The sequence below is a fragment of the Panthera uncia genome, chromosome B4, assembly GCF_023721935.1.
Source record: "Panthera uncia isolate 11264 chromosome B4, Puncia_PCG_1.0, whole genome shotgun sequence".
NCBI classification, from domain to species: domain Eukaryota; kingdom Metazoa; phylum Chordata; class Mammalia; order Carnivora; family Felidae; genus Panthera; species Panthera uncia.
Window position 1 is genome coordinate 30,177,846 of NC_064809.1, and position 16,305 is coordinate 30,194,150.

General features: G+C 43.8%; 1 protein-coding gene across 13 annotated transcripts in view; it reads right to left on the minus strand.

Moving 5' to 3' along the window:
• Positions 1-6,179: 6,179 nt before the first annotated feature.
• The window catches only part of PARD3 (par-3 family cell polarity regulator), a 662,524-nt gene continuing 652,398 nt past the window's right edge, over positions 6,180-16,305 (minus strand). For all 13 annotated transcript variants that reach the window (XM_049626966.1, XM_049626964.1, XM_049626959.1 and 10 more), the window contains 2 exons: positions 14,754-14,881; positions 6,180-8,200 (listed from right to left, as the gene is read on the minus strand). In XM_049626966.1, coding sequence (XP_049482923.1) covers positions 7,804-8,200; positions 14,754-14,881 — 525 coding nt within the window. In that variant the 3' untranslated portion in view covers positions 6,180-7,803. The remainder of the gene's footprint in view (positions 8,201-14,753; positions 14,882-16,305) is intronic.

Below are 16,305 nucleotides of genomic sequence, written 5' to 3' on the forward strand. Positions count from 1 at the left end.
GACTGTGGAAACTCTCTTGCTTCTCTCTTAGCCACCCTCCCCTGACAGAACACTAAGCCTGGCCCCCTTACCGTGCCATGAATGTACCAGGCACTCTGCTGCCTCAGGAGTTTGCACTTGCGGTTCCTTCTGGGCATGCTCTTCCTTCAAACAGCCACGTGGCTCCCTCACCTCCTCAGATCCCTGCTCAACTGAGATCCCTGTCTGCTTGAAGTAGCAGCCCCCTCGCTCCCTTTTCATTTTCCATCCCACAATCCTCCTTTACTTTCTTCCTGCCAAGTTTCACGCTCTGTTATATAGCTATTCCCCACTAGAACGCAACTGTAACATTTACTGGCGTATTCTCAGCATCTAGCACAGCACTTGGCGGACTACGGGAGCTATAAATGAATGAATGAATATGAGATAATTATCTTTCCTAAACTGACTCCACATTCTACATTGCACATTTCAGGCCATATAAAGTGGCATCTTCCTTAAAAATCAATATTGGGCTCTTCATGGCCTTACAATTACCTTGAACGAATCACACAAACAGGATATCCGCGATTTTCAATTAATCCAGAGGGAACACCTAAAAGGACTGAAGATAGGCAGCAGAAGATACTAGTACAGTATATGAAGTAGCCAATCAGAGATAAGAAATCCCTGATGAGCCATCCCCTACAGAATGGAGAGAACATTTCCTGGCTTACGGGAAGGAGAGCCGGAGCCAAGGGAAGTGCCTCGTTCAGCTGGATTAGTTATTGGAAACTCGTTTCCTTAGGCCAGCCAGTTCTTCCAGACACTGAGTCTGTGGCTGTCTATGTCTCTTCTCTAGGGGCAGGGGATCAGAGGAGAGGGGACTGGAGCATTGGCCACTGGCTCCTGCCTCACAACCCAACTGTTCATTTAAAGGAGCAAGGAACTGAGGATAGACAGGGCCCTCTCAGGGGAACCCCAGGGAGCGTCCCCGGCAGCACTGGGCCTGGGATGCTGCACAAAATGCCTGCTGCTCTGAAACCTCTCAGTGGCTGCCAGTGTTTCTCTCTGAGATGCTGAACTGTGTTTGATTAGGATCTTGATTGAAATAAGCCACTCGTTTCCTTGGGAATGTTTCAGAGCTAAAAGTTTCTTTCCATGCATAATTAATATTCTACCTCTTTGAAGATAAATTTTATCTATCCAACTCTATAAATGGATCATTTCCCCCTGGCTATTACTATGTCGTCTCCTTAACAAAAATAAGATAAAATACAAAGAATAATGATATGTAAAGAAAAAAAAATCATCACTAAAAATGATTTACATTTTTATTCCCAATGCGAAAGCTTAAGAATGTTTTTAATGCATGTCCAGCTTGAAACCCACTCCACATGTCTTACAACATTTCCTAACAGGCTTTTCCCATCTGTGCTGAAAACAGCTGATGATTTAATGCAAATTGTTATTGTTTCACAATCTCCCAGTGATCTTTTCTATTTTGTTTCAGGATTTGGGGTCTCTTTTGCATCTGCTTCAGAAATGCGGCTGCTAGGATTGGCTTTTTGTCGTGGCCACTCTGTGCTCCACTATATCCTCTTTTCTTCCTATTTCAGATACTAATTTTATCATTTTTTGAAATTTCGCTGTCTTCAATTTCATGTGACTCTTTTCTTTTCTTTTCTGAACGTTAAAACCTGGCTTAGTTAGGAATGAATACCTTCTGGTCTAAGAGATTTAAATAGTGAAGCAGAGGACCCAAAGCATGGAACAGTGGTTATCAACAAGAGAACCAGTGGGGTCTGCAAATCCACATGGAAGCCTGGCATGATCTATTTCAGTAAATATTTGAAATTTAAAACACACTGGCCCTACAATGTGAATAAACCATTTTGTTTATGTCATGTAATGTATATATTTACAATATGTGATATATGCATATGGAATTTTCAAGTATATGTAAATGGCATGGTGGTTACCAAATTTATTTTCAAGACATTACTACCTTCATCACTCTTTATACATTATATGGTGTTTCTTTTCCCAATCAATGAGTTATCATTAAGTAAGGACCTTAAAATTGTTAAAAACAAACAAAAAAACCTCTACTTTTGATACAACTTTACACCGCAAAGGTGGGCTGCTGTCAGAACAATGGGTTTTATGTTCTGATGGAGCTGCTCACCAACTGGCAAGCCACGAACTCAGGGAGTCTCAGTTTCCTCATGTGTAGAACTGGGCTCTCATTTCTCTAACCTGCTTCACGGGGTTTGGAGACTCAGAGAAGATGAGAAAGTTGTGCAAAATTGTAAAGTGCTACATGCACAAATCAAGCAAACAAAGTGGAAGCCAGGGATGGCCTGTGTACTCTCATTGCAGGTTCAGATTTTGTGGAATCTGAATCTGTAGAATCTGGTTGCCTGAACTAGAGTGGGAGCTCCTTGGGCTCAGATGGGAGTCAAGCCAAGCAGATAAAAGGAAGGAAAGTTTGGAAATGGAGTTGAAGGTTGGGGCACGTGTAGGACAAATTCACTCTGAGGCTTCACAAGGCAAGTTCAAAGGTTTGCATTACTCCAAAATACCCCCCATTCATTGGCGAGCCCTAATCTGACCTGTCTCTGGGTTGTTACGTTAATGTCTTCACCCATTTCATCCCAACATAAACAGCGGTGATAGTATGTTGCCACTGACAACTAGAGCTAAATAAAAGCAAGTCAGATATGAACTGAACCCTGAAACCAGATCATTAGCCAAGGTCACGACTGGTTTAGAAATTTGTGTTGTTTTCCTTCCTGTCACTTGCCAGCAATATATGGCACTTTTCCCCCTTGTAGTTTGCAGTCGGCTGGGCCCTGAGCCATGGAGACTGTTTTTAATGGCAAAATCTTCAAAGTTGTACTTAAAATATTTGCATCATAAAATCCTTCATGGGAGCCAAACTTCAGCTTCGGGAGGAGCCTCCTAGCAAGTGGCAAACTTGCCTTCAGAGACCGGAGAAGGGCTCCTGCCACCAGCACCACCTTCCAGCCGTTGATCTGCTGGGGTTGACGACACCCCGGGAATAGAGTCGGAGCATCATGAGACATCCACAGTGGGAACAAACTCCAAATGGCTTTTCTAAGCCAACAACAGTGTGAGGTGACTCAGCAGTTAGTTGAGCAATTCAGAAAAACGTGTTTTTCACACATTTAATTGATCCTGTGAGCAAATAAGCGCTGAGGATGAAAGATGAGTAATTGTTCAGTCTCGCCGTGGGAGAGCTCTATCCTCGTTTCTTGTACTCTCCTCCTGTGTCCAGTACGGAATGGATCCTCCTGGGGAGTGACAGGCCAATGCACATATTATTTGCTTTAAAAAATTAAAAATCAGAAAATAAAAACATCATTTACATCTGAATTCAGAAAGGAAGAAAAAAAAATCTTGTCTTCAGCAAAGGATGCCTGATCTTATAGGACTCATAATGGAAGCCTTTCAAAATGAAATTCTATAATATGGGGTTTAGCCTACAGAAATGAGACGTGTGAACACAGGACACCCATGTATTTTTTACTTTGCTGAATGGGATATGAAAACTCGAGGAAGAGGAAGAACAGGGGATGAGCACTGGCTGGGAAGATGGTGAATTTTAGAGAAAAGCACCCATCTAATGGGAAATAAGTCCCTTCTACATGGAGTTCAATGACACTCTCCCCCCTTCCCCATGAGATTTAAGGTAAAATATCAGTTTCTTGTTAAAAAAAAAAAAAGCTTATGCTCAAAATTATAACCCTCATCCTCCACACATTAAAAAAAAATTAAATTTAATTCAACTAGCATTGTGATCTAATCATTACTCAGAGCTGAAGGTGGCTTTCCATTATAGCATCTCCGTCACTCTCACTTTCTGACCTGTGAACGTTCTTATTAGCTGCCTTATTAAGATGATATCCTGTGTCTGAAGTAAGAAAAGAGGATTATCTCCTTACCTGACATGTCACCAGTGGAGTAATCTTTGTTAAAAAGAAAAGGAAAGGAAAGGAGAGGAGAGGAGAGGAGAGGAGAGAAAAAAGAAGAAGAAAAGAAGAAAGAACTGAGTTACATAGACATTTACATTTTTGGCACACTATATGATCCACAGAAGCATCCATAATGGGATATACTTAGAGGTAGTTAGATGAACCTTAGTGACTTATTCTTCCAGGACAAGCAAACAAAACCAGAAGCAAAGTACTATCTGCTTCATCTTAGGTTGATTTCAACTGGGGCAAGACCTGGGTGTCAAGGACTCATAGGATGAAATAAAGAACACATTAAACTAACCAGAAAAATATAGAATTACATATGCGTTTTACATGTGCTACATATGCCCATTACACTCACATGCAAACACGTGTACTTTCTAATAAAAACTATTGGAGAAGGGAGGGAAGTTTGGAAGATGGTGGCCCTATTTGGGTTAATCACCAGCAATGATGTGGACAGGGAAGCCTTGTCCCTTCCCTCTGGCCTTGTTTTCAGACTCATGTGGGAACAGGATCACAAAAGCACACTGCTGGCCAAGTGGTCAGCTCTGTTCACTTATTTGCTGCCCTTCTTCAAAATGGGTTTGCAGTTAAATCAATTGCCCCCAAAGAAACAGAAAATTCGTTTGGTTTATTGTCCTTTATTGGATACATTTGACTTCTGTGGCAGAAGTGAGAAGCCAAGGTGCCACTTTCCTTCCTATTAGTGGGACAGCCCTATCAGCCATGGGATGCTTTGACTTCTGAACTGTCTTTGGTCTAACCAGCCACAGGGAGAAGAGATGGGTGATAGTGTTTAACTTACATATGATACAGAGGTCTTATATCATATTATCTTATAAACTAATTATAAGTATTTATAAGACTTTATATAGCCTTGATGGACTGAGTGGTGATAATGTAACCATGGGACCATCTTTACTGAGGGACAACAGAGTCACTCCACTCCCATCCTCATCTGAGTGTGGGCCTTGGTGGTGCCACTGACCCCCTTTTGTGACTCGGAACTACCCCCCCCCCCAAGGCCATAGAGCCCAGTGCCCATGCTGACTACCCTTGGCCTGGCTCTTACTGTAGATACGTTCTTCCCGTGATCCTGCCGGGTCCTTTGGAATTGCTCTGGAGCCAGAGGTCAGCCATTTGGACAAGACTGCTCTGTAGAGCATGTCCCCCTTCTGTGCTGATTCATATCTAGTCCTACTTCTCTCAGTGTAGCTCAAATTGTCAGTTTTAATCTACAAATCCCTTTGTGATTGGGGTCCCCCAACATACAACATTACCTCTCCTGCTCCACTTCTCACTGTCCGTTGAGATAAACAACCTGTGAGTTTTGGCATTTGCAATGGGCCTCCTGGTCAGTTAGAAAATTAACAAATCTGTCCATCTTCTCTTTTCTACTTCCCCACACCTCGCATGCATATAAGAACCAAAGACGTGCCATTTTCTTGGCTTGCTACACACCTCTCATAACTAATCCTGAGGTGACAGAATTGGATTTAGTGACAGACCGAAGGCTGCTATGACAACCAGCTGATGCAGGCACCCCACACGGAGGGAATTTGCAACAGGTCTGTGCAAAGCTTGCCCTTTGTGGGAGGCGGGGGGCGGGGGGGGGGGCGGGTGGTGGTGCGCACAGGGATATTTGTGTGCAAGACGCATCTAGGGTAGATCTAGTGCCCTTTATGCCTTCAAAGTACCATATACATATTAATGAATCTAAAAGATATAGCAAAGCCTTATTGTGTAATTTGGAAATAAGAACTGGTTGGTATTGAAAGTGGAAAAGAATCTGGACTTTTCTCTGGGCTCATGGTACGCAAGGCTAGGACTCCCTCAAAATGTTTGGCTTGCTGAAATGATCCAGAGGGAGCAAAGGAAAATAATGGGAATATTATGTAGCCTTCTGAATAATTTTTCTTTTATTTAGCTCTAGAGTATTGGCTCCTTCAATTCCAAATTCCCCAGGCTTCTTTTGGCAGCCTGGGCCTTCCAGTAAACTCATTAAGCAGGTTCTTTTCTCTTTCTTGTCCCCTCCTCAGGTGTTCAAGTAAGCAGTCAATCATGCACTTCCATCTCTGCACACAGATATAAGGAAACTTTCAACTTTTTCTAAATACGAAAAAAGAAATCACACCTGCTAATATACTTAAAAAAAATTAATGAATAACCCAAAACCCAGCTAGGAGTTTCCACAGGAGCACTAGAGACACCACAAAGAACAGGAAGAAATATGCCTTTTATTAGAAGTCTCATATGTACAGGGAAAGCTGTTTCTCACAGCTCAAGGAAGGCTGTAAGAAAAAGCTGCTGTCATCCAAGGTCACTATGCTTACATTGGTAACACCATTTAAACATTGCCACACATTATGAACACATAGAACCATTACACAGAAATGCAAAAGAGACACAGGCACGTGTGGACACTTCACATATTTTCTAAAAACAAGTGGACACAAAAATACAATGTGCCAGTAAAAAAAAAAAAAAAGGCATATCGGTACATGTCTTTTTTTGTTTGTTTTCTCTTTTTTTGTTAATACATGGTGTGCTGAGCTTTCATCTCAAGCTTTCTTCACATCGGGATTTGCAGGCACTTTAGCAACCCAGCCATGGTTCACAACACATGACGTTCAGACGGACAGCTGAAAACACAGGAGCAATCGAGGTCCTTGTGACCCCCACACACATTACAATATTGACATGAGAGCAATCTTTTGTTACCACTGTTTGGTGATGTAACAGCTTTTCCCTTATCTGTCTTTGTTTTGTGGCAGAATTATCTAGTAGCATGGATGGCATCACCAGGCAGAGATACAGCATCTGGGTGTGCTAGACAAACGTGATTTCCAACTGACTTTAAAAACTGTTGCAAGCCAATGAGTTTTTAGAATCCCAAAACGACCGTCTGATTTATCTTTGTCTCACTCTATGCCCTTCCTGCCAACCTGTCAAACGAAAACTAATTAAAATAATTACTGGGATGTTGTGGGCCAGAAGCTCATCCTGGGAGAATTCTTTTCTTAGCTACCACCTCCCACGTCATGATATGCACAGGGCCGGTGGGCAGGCTCCATTCTTCCCCGACCAGAAGTCACTCCCTGTCCCTCGTCCCCCACACAGAGCTGCGCTGACTCAACACACGTGTCAGGAACATGACCGAACAAGTGTATTTATAAACACAGACTGCAATGATCGCTTTATTGGTAATGTCGAGTTATAAGGCAGTTGCAAAAGGACCCCCATGATAACCAGACAGTGTTGGATATGGCTTAGCTTCTTTACTAGGATGAAGGAACTTTCCTGTTGCAAGGAGCTGGGAGAGAACAGGGAAAACCACACTGATCACAAAGTACCATAAATGACTGTGCTGTGAAGTACCATAAAGCCCCAATTTCTGGTGTATGTCACCCACTTTGATCCACCAGAGATTGGGATGTCGCCTCACATCAAAGAAAACCGAAAGGGGAGAAGGAGGGATCAATATCACCTTCAACTTCAAGGTAATTTGTCACAAGTTGTAGGGGGCTGTAACATAAAGCCATGGACATCTCATGGGGGAGGTGAACATTCCTGGTACTCCAGAGAGGTGCAGAGCATGTGAATGCCTCGAACAGATGATTGTCAGATGGTGGGAAATCCTTCCATGAAATAGACACTTGAGACATAGTGGCAAAGACATTAAGGCCTTCCATTTCTTCGCCCATACTGCTTAAAGGCACTGATACCAACAAACAGAAAAATTCCATAGTACCATCAAGGTTTTAAAAAAACTCCCAAAATACAAGTCTTCATAAGAAAATGTCCTTTATTGCATGACATGAAGCCTCCACTCTTCTCCTGTTCAGGAATAGAAGGGTTTCCCTTTCTCAGGAGTCTGGAGTCTGTTCAGCCTAGCGACCTGAGAAGGGGAGGGGGGCACGTCCTGCCGGAAGGGCCCCTTGGGAGGGGTGTAAGTGGGGTCCTGGACTTTCTTGTATGAGTCATAGTTGTTGAGCCCCTCGGGAGGAGGAGGCTGCTTCTTCATCTGTTGCTCTTTCCGCCTCTGTTCCTGGCGAAGGAGCTCCTGGGTCTCCAGCATCACCCTGGCGTTGAAGCCGTGCCCGCCCAGATAGCCGTTCCTGGAGCCCTGGTAGCTGGAGTATCTGGGGTTCTCCTTGGCACTCTGGAAGCCTTCCCCAGGGGGGTAGTTCTGCTCCCAGGAATCCTGGGACACAGAGCTGGCGTTTTTCCTGCTTTGCCTAGAAAAGCAAATCCCAAAGGTTAGTGTGAGGCTTGGGAGAAGGGGAGAGAGAGAAAGGAAAGGGAGAAAGGAGGTGGGGGAGGGGGGAAGTGGAATATGCATTTGAACCTCTCAACCAATAGTGCTGCACTGCAATCGTGTGTCAGCCACAGTGATGCGGGCTGGAGGATTAACACAGGACTGTCCTCAGCAAACAATGGCTAAAAAGGAGAGAGCACTGAGGGCTTGGGTGGCTATCCAAAAGTAAGGGTCCTCCTTCTGTGTCTCCGTAGGCACTATTGATTCTGCATAGGGTAACAGTACCTCCTGCAATTTAGACACACTGGCAAGACTCTGTACGGGGGTATTAGTGATCTGGCAGCTTCTACCCCAGCAGGAATTGCTCGTTTTAGAATGTTACAATTCAATCCTAAACAAGCAAAACAAATATTTTACACAGCTGCCACCATAATGCCCGAGACACTAGCTAATAGGAAGTACATGTAATGGATTACAATATGAGTTCAGTTATGAAAGATTTAAGTCTAGACTCCTATATGATTAAAAATGCAACAGGCAGTCCCTTAAAGTCCTGGCTTTCGAGATGTATATGTCAGCAACCGACACTCTCCAGCATATATGCTCATCAGGCCTGTAGAACCTGGGAAGTCTGTAAAGTAAGCACTATTTTCCTACACACCATACCCTCCCTGAAGGCAGGGATAACCTACTTAACTCCCATTCTGTCACTCCAGGATAGGGAAATAAATCAGAGCCATATAGAAATTTCTAAGTCTTATCACTTCTGCAATAAAGTTGCACATCATTTCAGGAAACATTATTGTTTTGAAACATCTTTAATTTACTATCAAGTCTCTAGATGCTTTTATGAATTTACAATAAGATTGGCTATGATAAAGTAAAACAATCTGTGCCAGAAAGGAAGACATGGCCTAATTTTTCGCCTTAAAAATGGAAGAGAGGAAGAGAGAATTGAGTAATAAAACAAAATATATTGCTCCATTTATCAATAAGAAAATCATTTGGCGACAGTATGTATTGCTCAGGCTTTCACATCAACACACACAACATGACAGGATGTTCAGAAAGACTCTGAAGGGAAAATGCGATCTATGCAGACACTGGGGCTCTCACAGGAATGAAGCATTTGCATTTTTGAACATTGAGAAGTGCCATCAGTATGGTTTGGGATGAAATCTCCCCGTTTTCCACATGGCCTAAAATGTAGTTGGGGGTGTCCAGCATCATCTCTGGATATGACTGTGATTAACTGAACAGTGTCCAGTATCTTTATCTGGTTCTCTTTTAATGGGAATCAGACCATTCGTACAATCAGCCCAGGCAAGAATCCTTAGATTTGATGGAATAGTTTATTTGCCTAAAGCACTGATTATCTTCACTTAAAAAGTCATAAATTAATCTGCCCAGGGACATGAATGATGGAAAGTGCCAGCACGAAACCAGGGATTTGACATCAATCATGAAACTTTAATTAAAACAACGAACTTGTTACTGATGTTACAGCAACAAAAGTGGAATTCCTTCATGGGTTAGTAATCAATTTAAAGATAACCAGAAGTAGGCCACAGAAATTTCACCTCTTTTTCATCCTTAGCCTACTGAGATCCACTAACCCTCTCGAGCCCCCAACCCCCAACTCTATAAAGCCCAAGGCTTCGCTCTATGGCTCTCATGCACCGTAAGCTGAGTTTTGAATCATTTCAGGAAGACAGAGTCTTTTTTTATTTAAACACATCAAGAAGTCACTAAAGGTTTTTTAGGGACAGAAATTATGATGATGTGAAAGAAGAATTTCTTGTAGCTAAAATTTTCTTCAAACTAAGCTGTCTAGAGGGAAGAAAGAAGACCTCGCTGAGGGTTGAAGTAAGATATGTGGGGAAAGAACATATATATAGATACAGGCACACAAACACATATATACACATGTTTTCGTGATAAGTGTGGTATCAACAAGCTCTCAATTAAGGAGAGGACAAGAAATGATCAGATCATAGAGAAACTCGAGAAAATAGCAGACAATGAAAGTTTTCTACATGATGCTTAGGTTCAGGTAGATAGAGATTCCAATCCTGTCTGCCACTTGCCGGCTGTGTGACCCCAGGAGGGTTATACTGTTTGGGCCCAAGTTGTCTCATCTGTGAAACAGGCCAGATATCTAACCTCATAGGATACGGGGAAAAATAAGTGAAATAACACATGTAAAATGCTTAGAAAAGTGTGTCACACAGTAAATGGCTGACTAATGGGTGTTGGAAGAGTTAGTTTGAAGGCAAAGTCACTTTGTCATCAAAGATTAGCCTCTGGGTTTTGGGAGACATCTTTGTGACCAAAGGAAAACAATAAACAAAATATTAGCTTTCCGGGGCGCCTGGGAGGCTCAGCCATTAAGTGTCCGGCTTCAGCTCAGGTCATGATCTTGTGGTTCGTGGGTTCAAGCCCCATGTGAGGCTCTGTGCTGACAGCTCAGAGCCTGGAGCCTGCTTCGGGTTCTGTGTCTCCCTCTCTCTCTGCCCCTCCCCTGCTCGTGTTCTCTCTCTCTCTCTCTCTCTCTCTCTCAAAAATAAATAAATATTAAAAAAATTTTAAATAAAAATTTAAAAAAATATTAGCTTTCCATCCTTTGTGAGAAGGATTGGGTAGAAATCAAGAAGCAGGGAGAGGCACCAAAGAATAACTGAAGAAGCTTCTCTAAGTGAAGACAACTCCACTTTCTGAGAGACTGGAAAGAAGCTTTTTACTGTCCCATGATTGCTTAGTCAAAGGCCACAAATAACAACAGCAGCAATCTCTGTTCACTGAATTTCTTTATAACCAACACACAGGTGCGTCTGGTCCTAGAATGAGCCTACTAGAGTTTTCTGAATCCACTCAGGGCAAGTGCCCTGGTTTGGCAATAGCTATCACTTAATGATTATAACTTCTTCCAGTATGGCTTGAAGACCACCATCATGTAGACCATCATCTTACACCAAAGACCCAATGCCTCAGGAAAGCAATTTAGTCACTAAGGTGAGGAGGACATAGAAGGATGAAGAAAGATATAAATACCAAGGCTGACAAGTTGACAAGCAGCTGAGAGACATAATAAATGGGCCTGGTGGGGAGACCATGTCTGGGTGCGGAAGACAGAGGGGAAGTGAGGTGTACAGAGCAGAGAAGTCTACCACCAACAGACGGGAAGCCATGGAGAAGGAAAGATGAAGAGCAAATGGAGAGTCAGCAGGAGAAGAAAAAATACATATATTTCATAAAGGATCTTCAGTAAGTCTTTCTATCAGTGACTATAACTGAACATGTTTCTACTCAGTTTTAGAGTTGCCTTTTGAACACTAAGACAGTAATCTAGAAATTTTAAAAGGATTAAAGAAAAGAGAGTAAAGAAGAAAAAAGAATAAGTAGTTTAGGAATAAAAAAAAAAATTAAAAAGGAACCCTATTCTGACTGAGAATTAAGTGTGGGTCCTCTCAGGTCTCCTTTCCTCCCAAACTAGTGATACGACTTGACTAGCATCCCTTACCGACATTTCAAAATGTAATTTGAATTCCGTCTATAAGTTGGTTATTCACAGTGAGAATTTACACACCACTTCGGCTTGTATACGTCCCTTCAATTCAGACCCCTTTCTCTAGTGCTACTGGTACAAAGTCTCGACCATTTGTTTTATTTTACGCTCCACTTTTCTTTTTTTTTTTTTTTTTTAATTTTTTTTTTTTTAACGTTTATTTATTTTTGAGACAGGGAGAGACAGAGCATGAACAGGGGAGGGTCAGAGAGAGGGAGACACAGAATATGAAGCAGGCTCCAGGCTCTGAGCTGTCAGCACAGAGCCCGACGCGGGGCTAGAACTCACGGACCGCGAGATCATGACCTGAGCTGAAGTCGGCCGCCCAACCGACTGAGCCACCCCGGCGCCCCTACGCTCCACTTTTCAAGAGAACTTCTGTTGTGTGTGAAGTCTTTTTGGTATCGAATGTCATACCAACTTGTTTAGACAAAACTCTGCTGTCAACATCTGAAAAGCAGAGGTCAAGCGTCTTTGAAGAATATCACATGTCAGAAATCTGGTTTTGACTCAAGCCCATGTAGGTTCTTGCTATCTCCCTCTGAGCTCCTCTTTGGTCTTGTTACCTTCCTCTGGATCTCCGCACACAGCCTTTGTCAAGTGGTGCCTAAGCTGGGTGTGGCTCAGCATTCCTAAATCTTCCCACAAATATACACTCCCATCCAGAAACTGTTCTCTAAAGGCAGAGAACAGGCTGTAGAGACCTCCCAGACCTCTTGCCTGAAACAACTTTTTCATCGTGGGATTTCTGCTTTTGTCATATCAACACAGAATAAAATGCCTAGTGGTAATAAGGGGGCTACGCTGAACCCAGAGGGAGTTTTTATTATTTAGGGAAACACTCCAGACGGCGGCAGTACCAGTAGCAGCAACCCTCCTTCCATGAATTAGATCCTTCTACCAGGTGCTTCAGAAGGGAGAAGGGGAGCGAGGAAGGGCAGCCTAGAGGAGGAGGTGGAAAAGACAGCAGAGCATCAGTTTGGAATATGGAGCTACCTGGGAACACGACCAGGAGAAAGTCAGTGATCCCTCTTTGCCCTCTTGCCCAGGACTGGGACCCTGGTGGTTCTTCTCACGCCAGGCTGTGTACACTTCTGGGCCCTCACCCGCCATCTCTCCCACTTCCCTTCCTCAGCCCTGTGCATCTCCCACCTCACTCCGCCTCTTACATGTGCTTTCTGATATTTCTCCTCCATTTCTTATACTCTCAAACACAACTGAAATTTATGAAGTCAAACAATTTGCCAGTCAAATAAGATCACAGCCCCTGCACAGGCAATGCCATTCGCATAGGCCATGATGTGCTACTGACCGTCAGGTATGTCAATCCATTGACCTGATCACACTCATCCATCTGATGGAACGCAAGCCAAACAGGCAGGGTGGAGGGATTTTATACAGAAGAACCTTTATGTATAATCCTGGAATGTTTCACATTTGATGCATGGGGCTGGTTCATACAGCGGCCTTCTTCCATATGCTAAGGGAAGTAGAGCACAGGGAGGAACTTTGCACCTACACCCATTGACATTCCAGACTTGTGAACCAAAACCCTCGGTAGCAATGAGCCTTATGAAATCAGGGTTTAGGGAACGGGCAGGTGTGGGTTTGAATTCTGGCAGAAATTATGGACCAGCTGTGGGACCTTGGGGGAAGTTACTTAATTTCTCTGAGCTGCTTCCTTGTAAGACAACATGTTCAAGGTCCTGTCCAGACCTAAATTTCAGTGACTCTTACCCAGAGTGGGCTAAATAAATAGTTATTCTCCTATGTGAAAGAAAAAAAGCAATTCTCTTATTTAAAAGAAAAAAATAATTTAGTTTTCAAAGGAGATACAGCTTTCTAGATGAAAAAAGAACAACTGAATGAACAATACTACAATAGTAGTAAACTACCATTAGGAGAATGACACTACTCATCCTGGTAGATTTTCATTCACATCCTCATTCCCTTGTCTGATCCACGTCAATGTAGCCAAGTCCCTCGCTGTTATTATAGGGATTATTTAACATTTACAGGGACTCATCCTTATTAAAAATTAGAAGCAAATCAAGACCACTTTTGTATAGGTCAGTCAAGTTTACACAGAGAAACATTGCCTCCACACTGCTCTGCTCAAAATCAAAGCAATCTACTTGATACAAACATGGTAAGTGGATTTTTTCCACCAAAATGCTTTTGTCACCTGGTTTTGAAATACAACAAATGCCTGTAAGAATTGTGATTATAGGAGTGAATCATAGGAAGTTTGGGAAGATGAGTATTTTTAAATAGGTACTTTTATTCTTCACCGTGCACGGAGGAAATACTCAGATGGGAAAAGGGCTATCATTTCAGGGTATTAGGGCTCGGTCACCTCAGTGCTCTCCAGGCCTTTGGCAGAGAACCCGTGGGGCTGAGGTACCTCCTTGGGGGGAGCCCGGCAGATACCACCCCCCCCCCCCCCCCGGGCTAGTCTGCTCATGAGGTGGGCATCCCTGGGACTCTGAGGATCCGCACTGAACAAGTGTAAGGATGGCGGGAGAGCAAGAGAGATCCTACCTGGGCACAGACCGTGGAGCACCGCCCCCCCCCCCCCCCCCCCACATACAACCGTTTCATGGAGCTCTAGGTTTACACAGCATCAGACACTCTAGTCACCCCACCAGCCAGGCAAAATAAGCGTTAGCTTTCCATTTTTCAGATGAAGAACCCGTCCGGTCCGCGGCCACCTGGGAAGTAGCAGAACCAGTACCAGAGCCCGGGTGTGACCCCTCAGCCCGATGCTCCTATGGCAGATCATCTCGCTCGCGGTTAGGGAGCTTGGGGGTGACAATGCCGGCATCTCCTGCCACACTTTTCTTTCTTCCGGGGGGCCTCTTTCCAGGGGTCAGATGGGGGGCAGGCTGAGCAGCGCCCTCTGCCTGCCGGCTCCCGCAGGACGAGCGCGTGGAGGAGGGGCTTCCCGCGGGGCCGGGCTGGGACTTACCGGGGCAGGGAGCTGTACTGGCGCTGGGCCTGCTGGAACCCCTCGCGCTCCTCCTGCCGCTGGCGCTGCATCTGCACCTCTACCGACACCGAGTGCCTGCCGCTCTGCGCCGCCGCTCTGGAGTTGGGCTGAAGGGCAAAAATGCGACACGCTTAGCGAGAGAGGCAGTCTGGCTATCATGTGGCCGGTGGGCCTCATTCCGATTCTTAAGGATTGACCTAGAAACATGTTACAGATGTGGTGAGTTTTTAAAAAGCCAACTGCAGTTTTCCCAAGTGTGAGAAAAGAGGTTATCTATTTGCTTTTATGAGCCCCAAATACTCAAGCATCTTAAATTTTGATTATGGCTTTAGAATGATCTGAAATTGAGAGGCCAACTTTTCCTTCTCTTTTATTTAATGTTTATTTTTGAGGGAGAGAGAGAGAGAGAGCGAGCGAGCACAGGGGAGGGGTAGAGAGAGAAGTAAGGGACAGAGGATCAGAAGCAGGCTCTGTGCTGAGAGCCGTGAGCCCGATGTGGGGGCTCAAACTCACCAGAAGATCATGACCTCAGCTGAAATCAGACCCTGAAGACTGAGCCACCCAGGTGCCCTGAGGGGTCAACTTTTCCAGTCTTCCTGATGGTTTGGTAAATACTAACATTAGACACCAGTTTGCATCCCCTGTATATCCAGCAAGTACAGGGGAGCAAGGCTCCTCAGGAGAGCATAAGATGCCAATGTCAAAAATAAATAAGTAAATAACTTTTGCTACAATAATTCACAGAAATGGGAAAGTCCATGGGTGTGCACTTGCAAGTTGGCTGTGCTGGTGAATTTTCTCAGCGGTTACCTATTTTAGGCTAGCAGTAGGGCTACAATAGAACTCATTCCCCTTCTCCTAAAGGGTGATGGCTAAATTCTGAATGGAGATTCGTTGACACTAGGCACCGTTCGCCATGTATAGGTCTCCTCCAACCCAGGGGTGGCAGCCAAATGGAAACACTCATCAAAAGAATAAACCCTAACAGCTCACAGCTAACAGCTCCTTGAATTGGTTATGAGACAATACATTTTCCCTTACTTATTAGGAAATGGCATTTTTACCTAGGTTAATTATACCCTATAGAGAAATTTCTACTCCTTCTGGCTAAATACTTTGGTCAGCAGGTCATCCACTGATTGCTGCCTCTCAGCAAACTCAGATATTTGGTTGTGTATATTGTGCCATGCAGATCAAGCCCCTGTGGATGCTTCAGCTTCTCACTGACAGTTTTTAGCTTACCTTCTAGATCTGCCCTTTGAAAATGAAAGTTGGTCTGCTCAAAATAGACAACGATGCCTCTAACTCTATAAAACACCCAACAGTGGTTTATCGTAGCATCAGTGACATTCACTAAGTAATCCTTTTTGGCACTTGCTAACCTCTGCTCCCCTTTGTGTGACGCAGCATTGTGCAATAGGCATATTCTGAATGAAGAATGCCTCTTAAAAACAAGCTATCGATTTTCTCTGGTAGACACCAATGGCAGACTTTGACTTGATAATAGTTTCCTAAAATAACAGTCTTTGCA